Consider the following 12258-nt stretch of genomic DNA (forward strand, 5'->3'; position numbering starts at 1 on the left):
GCCCACCCCGCCCTCCCACCCCAAAACAAATCATGTGCTCTGAGAGCAAACAAAGCCACTTCGGGCAACCATGTGTGAATGATTCATGGGGCAGGGCCCTGCCCCTGAGCGAGTGAGTGTGTGTGTGTGTGTGTGTGTGTGTGTGTGTGTGTGTTCATGCGCACGCATCTGAGGGCCAGGAAGCTGGTTTGGGTTCGGTGGATCCCAGTCCTTAGGTCAGAGTGATGACGCCAACGTGGCCCTGGTCACTTCCTGGTTCCTGGGAAAGTTGCCCTTGGACAGGCTCAGGGTGGCAATGCCTCTCCTTCCTACCCCTCCCCCAGCTCCTCCCCGGCACAGCAGGGCCTCCCGCAGAGGGTCAATGGCAGTGGGGTCCACATGCCTCCTGGGCTGAGGGGCACAGGGAGGGCAGGGCTCTGATGTCCCGATGGCCCAGGTGAATCTCAGGTGTGTGTGTGTGGAAGGGGGTGTCTCCCTCTCCCTCATCTCTCCGGCCCGAGCCTGTCCTGCACTCATGTCCTCACCAGGCGTCTGGGAGCCCGAGGGGCCTGAGGCCCGGGCAGCCTGCACAAGGCCAGGGCTGTGCGGCCGGGCCTGCTCCCGGGATAAAGGGATCTCTCAGTGCCGTCTCCCAGCCTCTCTTCGTCTTCGGTGGCCAGAGACCAGGACAGCCCAGCATTGTCTGTGCTGCCTGCAGCCCGGCTGATGATGGACACTTTCCTGTGACCCAGGACTGCCAGGGTGGCCCATGGCCAATTCCCGGAAGGGCTTGGGCCCCCAGTTCTCTGTTCCTGGGGGGAGGGGAGGGCAGGAGGCCACTGCCTCTCCATCCGGTGTGGATATTTAGAGCCTTAAATAGGAGCAACAGCTCTTGCTCTAGAATGAGGAGGAGGGTGACCTGTAGCCAGAGGAGGCGGCCAGACCCAGTTTCCAGCCTCACCTCAGACAAGGGGGGTCGGGGGAAGGACAGGGCCAAGAGGTGCCTGTGAGGGGGGAGAAGACGGCTCGGCTTAACAGCCCGCCGCAGGAAAGGACGGCCGTGGTAAAGGGGCCACAATCCCCCCACCATGTGACATGACCAGGGTGCATGCCCACCCTCGAGTGTTGGGCCGTGGGAGTTGGCTGCATAGGCCATGGAATCCTACGGCCCCTGGAGGGGGAGAGCTGCTCTAACCCCAGAGGTGACCCCGTGGGAGGGCAGACACCATCTGCAGAGAACACCAGAAGTGGCCAAGGCTCAGGGGTAATGCGGTGACTGGGTCTGCCTGGCCTGGCCCCAACTCTCACTCATGGTCCCCTGCCTGTTCCCTTGCACGAGCAGCGTCCACCACTGGCTGAGAACACGCCTGTGGCATCCATGGTTGCCCAGCACAGTGACTGCCCAAACATCTGGACGCAGAACAAACTTGCAGCTGAGCTTGAGGAGCAAGATTCGGGGTTCCCTGATGGGCTCTGGCACATGTGGGTGGGGGATGGGATGGGAACTCAGGAGAAACTGAGTATCCAGACCCTCCACGCCCAGCTCCCTTTCCAAAGAAATAAGACTCTAGGGCAGTGATGGCGAACCTATGACACGCGTGTCAGCACTGACACGCGTAGCCATTTCTGATGACATGCGGCCGCTGAGGCGGCCGCATGCCGAGGATGAAACATTTGCTGCTCCTGAGGATGAAACATTTGCGAAATAATGTTTTTTCCTCAAAGTGACACACTACCCGAGTTATGCTCAGTTTTTTGGCGAAGTTTGACACACCAAGCTCAAAAGGTTGGCCATCACTGCTCTAGGGGACTGAGAGCAGGGGCTCAGGACACTGGTGTGAGTTGAATAGAAAGCTGTGGTCAGAACCCTACAGGGTCCCGGGGGCAGAGGGGACCAAGACAGACCTGAACAGATGAGACAGGACTGGACCAAGCAAGGAGGGTCCACAGCAGCGGGCAGAGGTGAGGAGGGAGACTCTTCAGTCTGTGCTGACCCACCGACAGCCCCTCAGCCTGTGGCCATGGGCCGCAGCTTCTGGTCCTTCTGTGAGCCCCTTGCCCCGGCCTGGCCACCTCAGAGGAAATGACCCCATCACCGTTCACGGAGCCTTCCCCTGCACCAGGGGTGTGCTGAGCCCAGTCTTCACCCACCGTAGGTGAGGGGGAGTGATTTGGCCCAGGCCACACAGCCAGGGAGGAGGGAGTGGAGGCAGGTGGCTGGGACCTGGGGCCTGCACACATCCCCCACCCCAAGACCACTGGGGGTGGGGGAGCAGAGGAGAGGAGAGGCCCTGCTGGTGAGGAAAGGAGAGGCAACGCCGCTGTAACTACTGAGCCCGGGCAAGCAAGTCACACACCTGCTCCCCAGGGGACTGCCCTGCCGCCCAGTTGGCATTTCGGGGCAGTGGAGGGCCCCACCCGAGGGGAGCCAGGCAGGAGGCAGGAAGGAGCTTCTGAGGACACACAGCACTAATGGTTACAGTCGCCCAGGCCGAACTAGAGGCAGAAGCCGGGGGTCAGAGGGTGCACAACTTGCTTTAAGACGACACGGCAGGGGCAGGGCAGGCCAGGGCCCCCTTAGGAGGTCCACAGCAGAGGTCCAGGGGCCCCCCTGCAGGGAGCCGTGTCCAGTTCAGACCCCAGGCCCACAGAGGTGACCCCACCTCTCTCCATCTTCCCAGCATTCTTGCAGGCCACACCCTTGCCTGCAGAGGAAGCTTCTGGAGACATGTGGCCCAGGGGGCCCCAATCCTGGCCTTCAGCATCTTCCTCCCTCCTAGCCTCCTCCTGACAGGCTGCCCGAGCTTCCCAGGCATGCCCCAGGCCCGCTCCACCTGCCTTCAACATCACACCAACACGGCTGCTCCGAGGCTTTCGCTGGGCCCCAGGCGCTGCCCCGGTTACTCAACAGCCATTTGTTGATCACCTTGGGGCAGGGGACGGGGGCGGGGGGGGGGGGGGGGACGGCTGTTCTTGGGATTCAAGCCTTAGTCCCGAGGATGCTCCCTGAGGCACTATTTTTTTTTAAAAAAATATGTTTTTACTGACTTTTTAGAGGGGAGAGATAGAAACATCGGTGAGAGAGAAACATCGATTGGTTACCTCCCACATGCGCCCCGACCAGGGCTGGGGATCACGCCTGTAACTGAGGCATGTGCCCTTGACTGGAATCGAACCGGACCCTTCAGTCCAAAGACTGATGCTCTACCCACTGAGCAAAACCAGCGAGGGCCAGGCACTGTTTTTAATGAAGCAAAAGGAAGACTTAAATGTCCTTCCCCATGAGTGGCCCACACATTGGTTCTGGAGTCAGAGAGACCTGGGCAGGGCAGGTTACTTCCTTCTCTGTAGGAAAAGCAGTCACAGCCCTGACTCACAGGGTCCCCACCTGTCGCCAGCTTGGGACCCAGCACACAGAGGGCACAGGACGGGGCTCCCAGTCACTGAACTAACCAAGCAACCTTTAAAAATGCCACTTCAGTCACCGGGGCAGAGGCAAACGACATTAGGTGGGAAAAAAGATGGCTGCAACTACATGGTCCCCTCCCCACTTTTTGAAGAAAATGAGATTGATTATACACACGGAAAAGATCAAGAAAAATATGCCCCAAACATTGGTATTTTTTATTTTCATTTTTTTTCCTCCTCTATTTTTTTCTAAATTTTTTGCATTGAATGTAATGCTTTGGAAATAAGGAGAAAAATAAGATAACATTTCTACAGTGATGCCCCTTCTGCCCTCAGAAAGCTTATGGCCCAAAGGGCAGGCTCCTTCAGGCAGGGCGGGCTCACCATGGTTCACAGACAGAACTGACGAGGAGCCTCAAAGAACCCAAGGCCTCGCGGCCTGGTAATGGGCGCGGGCGGGGAGGCCCAGGCCTTCGGGTCGGCTGGCTCCCTATCCCCAGAGGGAAGGAAGCTCCGAGGCCCAGGGGGTCCCAGAGGCCCGAGGCTAGAGGAGCGTCTCATCGGAGAGACTCAGACAAGAGGCCCTGGAACGCCCCAGGACACCACCCAGCCCGGCAACTCCTGATGACCCTGCAGGAAAAAGGAAGCAGGACCCTCAGTTCTCCTGGTGCTGATTTCCTGTCTGCCCGGGGGGTGAGTAATGTCCGCTCCCCACCCCCATGTGTCCCTTCTGAAGGCCGGGCCTCACATTTTCCGTTCAGGAAGGGGCAGAGCAAGAGGCCTGGTGAAGCACATCAAGAGGAAATGGAAGGAGGGGGCCCTGGCCTGGCGCTGCCTGCTGGAGTTGGGACCCTGGCCTAGCACAGACCTGATGGTCAGGAGGCCTGCTGGCTCACCGGCCTGTGTGCCTGCCTTTGTTCACTCTTTCATTTACTCATTCATTCAACAGGCATTTTGATCTGCCTGCTCTGGGCCAGGCCCGGTGCTCTCAGGGTGCTCATGGTGTCTGGGCATCAGATAATCCACTGACAGAGCATAATTACAGACTTACATGCTGCTCAGTCCCAAGTCAGCACCAGACCACAGTATCTCTGGGCAAAGTCTCAACAGCTGATTTCTCCCAGGCATCCTCTCTCCAACCCCAAAAAGCAGCCCCTGGGCCAGAGTGCTTTTCCAGGCATCTGTGACGAGACCAGAGTGCTGTACGGACTCAAAAGAAAGCCCAAAGCCTCAGCAGGTTTCGCGGTGGTCTGGAGGGGACTGGGCTGTGGGTGAGCAGCTCAGGAGGGGTCACTCTGGGCCCCTGAAAAGGCAATGCTCTGGGGGGGTGTGGGAGCCTCCTCTGCTTCCCAGGCTCCCGCGCCCATTTCTGGGGAATAGAGGAACAACTGTTTATCGAGACCTGGTCCCCAGAACCTCACTCATGGCCTTGACACCTGCCAAAGAGGAGAGGGCAGCCTCCGCACCTCCTGCCTCAGGCCGGATTGCCCAAATCCGCTCCCTGATCCTGCTTCCTCTCCTGACAGGAGACCAGGGTGATGTGCTCACCACGGCCGCCACAGCCCGTGAGGAAGTGCCTTGCAAGGGGTGCACCGGCCAAGCGCCGTGACTTCAGGGAGCTGGGAACGGGCCAGAGAGATCCGTGAAGAAAAGCCTTGCAGGCAGTGGAGGGCTCGGCGAAGAAAAATAAGCTCATTTCACTGCAAGCACACTCCCACTGGCGGGTAAACCTCGAGAAAAGCTGGGGGGTGGGGGGGAGCTGGCCTGTTTATCACTCATTCCTGGTCTCAGCCCTGGGACCTGCCCTGCCTTCATCTGCCTTTGTTAAAGCTTGAAAAGTGGGGAGGAGGAGGAGGAGGAGGAGGAGGAGGAAGAGAATGACAATGACGACAACACCATGAGGAGGAGGAGGAGGGGAAAGCCAACTTGTCCCCAACAAGGGGCAGACCTATACCCTCTCTGGTAGGTCTCAAAAAAGTAGTTCCTCTATTCATTCAGACCGTGAGCATTCAGCAGGCCCCTCCAATGTGCCTGGCATGCAGCTCCAGTCACTGGGACAGAGCAGAGAGCAACCCTGACATGGTCCACATCTCAGAGCTCACGGTGGCCACTGCATAGGAAGCTTCTGGAGACATGTGACCCAGAAGCTTGCCACTTCCGAGGGTTAGAGATGGTCAGTGGGCCCGGGGAAGCTGCTGGATGAAGGCATATGAGCAGGGAGTGGAGACCGTGGGGGCTGTGGCTGGGTGTGGCGTGCAGCGCCAACTAGAGCTCCTGCTTGGCCTGTCCCCACCTTCATTAACAAGAGGGGACATGAGAACACCCTGCAGCCCCGATGGTCTCCCACTGACTCACTGACAGGAGCGGGAGCTCAGGCTGTGTCTGCCCTCTAAGTACCTTCAGAGAAGGAAGCTGGCTGCACGCCATGTGGGGGCTGGGGGGCTGGACGAGGACTCCAGGCTGGGGCTGTGTCAGCCAAAACCCTTTGGGAGCCCACTGCTTTGGTCTGACATGGCAGTCACCAGCAGATCTGGGACCAGAAGGGCCAGCAGGCTGGGCATTCTCAAGGCCTGCGACCCCCTGCACTGGGCCTAGCTTGGCCTCTGGCCAGCACATCAGCCCACAGCCTCCAGACACAGCCTCTGATTAAATAATTAAATTGATGGTATCATGGTCAACACCATCCTCCCTGTCTCCAGCTCTGGCGGCCCGCCCTGATAAACACCCATGTTCTGTCAGCAGGCCAGCCTGCCTCAGCCTCAGCCCCAGCACCAGGCCAGGAGGGCCCTGAAGGGCAGGGCCGAGGTGAGGGGACTATCAGTGACCACACCCAGGTTGGGCTCCCCACAAGGCTCCTGTGGGACCAGATGCAGGACACGCTGACCCCACCAGCCTCTTTGCTTCTCTCCGCTTCATCTTCACGATCGGCCGCCTCTGGGCAGCGGGCCAGTGATGCTGAGGAAGCCCCGTGACCACCACAGAAACACTCCCTTCTGCCACCTGATCCTGGAGACCCCCCAAATCACCAAATCTTCCTGCAACTGTCTCGAACAGAGGTCAGACCTCCAAGGGTGATTGTGGGGAACAATACCACAAGACTTGTCTGAGAATAAGCTGGGGCCCCATTCAGTCCTACTACTCTGAGTTAAAAAAGAGAAAATGTTCTGGCCCTAGCTGGTTTGGCTCAGTGGATAAAGCGTCAGCCTGCGGACTGAAGGGTCCTGGGTTTGCTACTGGTCAAGGGCACATGCCTGGGTTGCAGGCTCAATCCCCAGTAGGGGGCGTGCAGGAGGCAGCAGATCAATGATTCTCTCTCATCATTAATGTTTCTATCTCTCTCCCTCTCCCTTCCTCTCTGAAATCAATAAAAATATAAAAAATAAAATACTCTCCTTCTTTAAAACCACATGTTCTGGATCCTCCTTGGGAAAATGACTGACACCCGTGGCTGAGCTTTGTTGTAGGGGCCCGTGGTGTCTCTCAATCACCTCAAATGAGGAGGGAGGGCAGCTGTTGGGCACTTCCCAGCCTCAGCGCCCCAGCAGCATGTGGCGGCCTCCGCCCAGGTCCCCACCTGCTGGGAAAGCCAGAAGGTGGTACTGGTCTGGAGGCTTGAAGCACAAGGGGTCGTGCTGACCTCACGAGGCAGCAGGGCACAAAAGCCTTTTCTTTCCCAGCAGCCTTGCACCCTATTCTCAAAGAGCCACCTCCTGAGCTCCCCAGGCCCTGGCCCAGCCACCCCAGCTGCCTGCAGGCTGAGTCTCCTCCCAGACAAAGCCGGATTCAGGTCTGCGAAAGCAGTCAGAGGCGAGCGGTTCTGCCATGGAGATGAACTTTGACCCAAACTGCAAGGCTCCTACCCCTTATTTACTCTTTAAGGCTAACCCGTTTCACAGAGTTAACATTACACCCCTTTTTAACCCTGCACCTCCCTCTCACATTCCAGGCCCCGACCTTCGACCCCTCCTAATTGCCAGCTCTACACCCCAGTTCTCTGAGGCCTGGCGTGGCTCAACCCCTACCCCCAGTCACCTCCTCCCCAGAAAACAGAACCCAGCCAGGACACTGACCATAGGTGCCACCCGAGGCCAACAACTGCACCTAACTGAGGCAGGCACTGGAGCCCGTGCCCAGCACCCCGGGGCCGCCACGAGGGGGCACTGCAGTAGACCTCTGGGCGTGACTTCTGAGCCCAACTCTCCCACCCCAAAGAGGAAGTCTCTGCTCTCAGGGAGGCTGGAGGCGGTGCCTGGAAGGCCCTGGAGGCAGCAGGACCAGGGTAGGGAAGAGTCCAGACAGCTCCTCAGCTCGGGCCACATCTCATCCCAAGGGCCTGGGGGCACGCGGACAAGTGCACTGCCTGCTCCGTCGCCAGGTGACAGGCAGGGACCCTGTCCCTACAGCCTTCCCGCTGAGCGGCAGGAGCCCGGCGCTTGCTTTCACTGCTGCACAAATGAACTGTTCCGGGTCAAGCACACTGTTAACCTTCCCAGACCTGAATCGTTATAACTTAGAAATCACATCAGCTCCTGAGCATCAGGACAAACAAGCCAGCACGATGCCCGTCAGGCGACCAGTCCCCGAGAGCCATTCCTTTATCTTTGGGAGGAATGACGTGGTCTCCCTGGAACCAGGAGCTGGACAGTGGGGCCCACGGAGATGCGGAGGACACTGTGGGGGCACCTGTAAGCCTGGGCCACCCCCCGAGATCCTGGCCCAGATCCCTAGGCCCCCGTTGTCCTGCACGGCCTCTCCCCCACCAGCCACCAAGAGACACTCACCGTCCTCTTGGCTGTGGAGGTTCTGTGGGCTCCGCATCCTCTCGTCCTGGCTGGGACTCAGGCTGGAGGCCAGGTGTGGGTCAGCTGACATCCATGTGGAGTCGTTCATATCAAAATCTTCACTGCTCACAGAAGTTTCATCCTGATCAGAGACAAAGAAGGTGGGTGTTCAACAGGGATGGGCTCTCAGCAGCCCCTCGGCAGCCCTGTGAGTGAACCCCGGGGCCCGCGGGCATTTGCAAGTGCTCTGGAGACCACGAGAGCCTCCAAACCTTGCAGAGGGGGCTGGGAGCCCCCGTGGAAGTGGCTCGGGCTCTGGTTCCTGTCGGAAGCCAGGGCTGAGGGCCGGAGCTCTGTAATTGAAGACAATTACGAGGTCTCGCATCCTGTAGGGGCGGATGGCAGGGCCTGGCTCTTACCCTTGTGAGCCAAGGTTGAAACAAGCACTGTAAACAAAGGCCACAGCTCCCCACTCCCTACCCACAGCCTCGGGAAGAGGGCTCCCTGTGAACAGGGCCCGGCAGCCAGAAGTGGGCAGCAGGACATGCTGGGCACCTCCCAGGCCAAGCCAACCGTCCCACCCGGCCTACCACCCTGACTCCCATGGAGCATGCATGGAATTCCTTTCTCCCACTCCCCCAGCCCAGAGGACATTTCTGTCTTCCTTCTTCCTAACCTTTGCTGTGCTTCAAAGATATGCTCTTGGGCAGCTTCCAGCGCTGAAAAGGCCAGCCCCAGAAGTGTAGAGAAGGAAGGGGGTGGGGCAGGCAAGGGTTCAGATCAGACCGCAAAGGGGGTTCGGCTCAAGGGCCTAGGGGACTGCTAGGGCCTTCCAAACAGCCGGAGGGCCTGCTAGAGAGGACCACGCCTGCCTCCTCTCCCCTCACTGGCTTCAGTGAGCACTTGGCCAGTCATCCGGGAACCCCTGGGGCGGGGCCCCTTCAATCCAGCCCTCCAGTGGGAAGGGACCCCACCTCCTCTGGCCCAGCCTCTTTCAGGAGCAGAAAGCAACTGCGTTTGGGAGCTGGCTGTAAATCTCAGAAAGATGACCCAGCAGCTCCCACACCCCTGATTTCTGACTGCCCACTCCACTGCCCCTCCGGCAGGATACAATGGTCTCTGTGGGCCCCCAGGAAGGACGTCTGGCAGAGCACCCCCACACCAAGCCTCCCCTCCAGGGCCTCCTCACAGACATCTCTCTTACAGTGAGCAAACACACTTTAGTTTGAACTTTCTGCTGCTGCTATCCCTGAGGCAGACACATCTGTTCTCCAAGTGCTAGGGAACCAGGCTGCCTCAGCCTCCACTCCCTCCCCCACTCCACAGGGCTAGCAGGGAGTTTCCTGGAATTTACGGCTTCTGTGCAGCAAGAGTGTGTACCCTCCGTAGCTGAATCCAGAGGACTCAAGTTGGGCCAGGACACCAGCTCTGCCTAGCTCCGGGGTCACCACACAGCACACTCAGAGCCCCAGAGGATGGAGACCATGTGTCTTCATCCCCTCTCCCCCCACCCCCCAACCTGCACTTACTCTGCCTCCCTCCCACAGGCACATCCACCCACACTCTTCCCTGGGTGAAAACACGCTCACTTACACTCGCTCAGACAGTGTTCTCACACCCGGAGGGATACACACCCATTCAAAAAGCTCTCTCTGCACAAAGGGTCCAGAGGGCCAACAAAACTCTCCCAGATGCTAATTGGATAGAACCTGAGAGCGAGGCTGTTAGGTGGGGGAGCAGACCCTTAGAGGTACCGAGTCCATCCAGGCACTTGGAGTCAGGACCGGGGACATCCTCGCTTGGGACCCTGGCTACCCAAGGGACACTGTGGTCAGGGTATGAACTGAGGTCCTGGTTGAAGTAGAAAGGCCCTCTCCTGACTCTGATGGTGGAAACACTCATTGAATTGAAAAGACTGAGTATTCTATTAACATCTGGAAGCACCATCTACTCAAAATGCCCCATCCGTTCATTCAACAGTATTTACTGGACACCTACTATGAACCAAGCACCTTCCCAGGTGCTGGAAAATTCTGCTGTGGATGAGACAGCTGGTCCTCCTGTGCGCTCTGCCCAGAGGGGGAGGTGGACAATCAGTAGGAAAAACACATGATGTTGGTGGTGATGAGGGGTACAAAGCAGAATAAAGCTGAACAAGAGGGGAGAGGGGCCTGCAGGCCTGTGCCTGTGTGGCCAGGGAGGACCTCGCTGTCAGGGAACAAAGGCAGAGGCCTGCAGGAAGGGAGGAAGGTGGCCGTGTGGCAGCCTACCCAGGAGCATTCCAGGCAACGGCACAGGCTGGTGCATTTGAGAAGGAGCCACACAGGAGTGTCCCCTCCCAAGATGCACATAACCTTGGGCAGGGCTGTCTCCAGCTCAGAGAAAGGCTTGTAGAGCGTTCCACTAAACACACAGTGTTCTCACCGAGAAGCAGGAAAAGGCAAGAACCACTAGGTGCAGCACTGACGGCTCCCACATTCTTGCGCCACTTGGTCAAGTTTAAAACAGTAACAGAAGTCGAAGTTTATCAGGTGGCAAGGGCTCCCTTGGATCACCTCATTTCACCCTGACCACAGGCCCACCAGGTAGGTACCGTTACCAGCCCCATTCTACAGATAAGAAAACTGAGGCTCCAAGGGGTTAAGGCACTCGCCCAAGGTCATGAGCTAACAAGTGGCAGAGCCAGATGTGTACAATCCTGAAGGCCCAGCCACACTCTCCTTGCCTCTGCTCAACTGTCCGTCTCACCTGAAATGCCCATACCACTGTGGTGCCCCATGACCCAAATTCCAAACACATCGCCTTCTCCATCAACTCCAGCTAAGTCTCCACCGTCCCTCTCTTACACAACCTGTCTGCCTGTACCATTAGCCCCTGTCTGCCTGTACCATTAGCCCCGTCAGTCAGTCAGTCAGTCAGTCAGGCACCCCCACACACACACAGCTGTAGCATGTCAACACACGGTGGGGCTCTGCCCTGTCTTCCCCAGAAAAACTTTAAGCCCTTTCAAGAGTGGGGACCAAACCAAACCAAACCACAACAACAAAGAGTGGGGACCAGGCAGTATGCTCCCTAGACCCTCCCGCAAAGCCAGGGAGACTTACCAGTACTGAATTGGCTGAATTGCCTGGCATGATACTGGCATTTAATGACAATGTGGCATTAGTTTGACAATTAAGGACTCGGTCCCACTGCATACAGTTCTTGAGTGGAGACCATAGGAAACCCGGACCCTGGCTGGCAGGGTCTCCTTCCTACAGCAAAGCCTAAGCTCAGATCACTTACCAGTTCACCAAAATGATCCCTTTTATCCCCCTGCTCTGATGGCCCAAATTGGGAAGAGGTGGGCTAACTTTTACACTGACACTGCAATCACCTGGTAATGAAGGCCGCAGCCAGTGTCCACACACAGGGGTTTCAGGGCAAGGGTCTTATGAGCTTTCCTTGCAAGAGCCCCCCTCCATAAAGCAGGCACCCAGGCCAGGCCTATCTCCAGATGCGGTACCTGCTCAAGGGCACCCTACGTAGTGGCGGAGCTGGGATCTGAAGCCAGACAGTCTGCCCAGAGCCCACACCACAGTGCCACCACACCAAGAGGCTGCCTCACCACACTTCCTCCCTTCAATAAAAACACACAAAACAAAACCAGATTCCTTAACAATGTGTCTCAAGATGAGATCCAAAAGGAACTCATGGGAGACTAAGCTATATTTACTCTCTCTCCAAAGTTGACACACATTTATTGAGCATATACTATGTGCTGGTGTTGTGCTAGGGACATGATGACTAAGGCAGGGTTCCTTTCCTCCAGGACCTTGCTATCTAGGGAAAGAGACCAGCAAGAAATTCTGACCCACTTGTAAGTGCAGAGAGAGAGAGGGGGCTGTGAAATCCCCTCCACAGTTATCTACTGACCATCATACTCTCCCCAGCAAGTTTCCTCATGGCCCCCGGGTTTTGCTACATGAGTCCCTATTATGTGAGTGATGGTTCTATATAAGATTTTGACACTTGCTGCTACAGCAATATTTTAAAGTGATCAATCAAGTCCATTAAACCTAACTTGGGGCGGGGGGGGGGGGGCGGGGGA

The 12258-nt window shown here is 57.5% G+C and overlaps 1 protein-coding gene across 3 annotated transcripts in view; it reads right to left on the reverse strand.

Moving 5' to 3' along the window:
• The window catches only part of NOL4L (nucleolar protein 4 like), a 131461-nt gene that overhangs the window by 24441 nt on the left and 94762 nt on the right, over positions 1 to 12258 (reverse strand). For 2 of the 3 annotated variants that reach the window (XM_079784917.1, XM_079784918.1), the window contains one exon: positions 8169 to 8310. In XM_079784917.1, the coding sequence (XP_079641043.1) occupies positions 8169 to 8310 (142 nt within the window). Of the gene's footprint in view, positions 1 to 8168; positions 8311 to 8844; positions 9309 to 12258 lie in introns of those variants that run through there. The other variant, XM_079784919.1, reaches the window with a different exon arrangement.

Source organism: Cnephaeus nilssonii (assembly GCF_951640355.1).
Source record: "Cnephaeus nilssonii genome assembly, chromosome: 11".
In the NCBI taxonomy this organism is placed as follows: Eukaryota; Metazoa; Chordata; class Mammalia; order Chiroptera; family Vespertilionidae; genus Cnephaeus; species Cnephaeus nilssonii.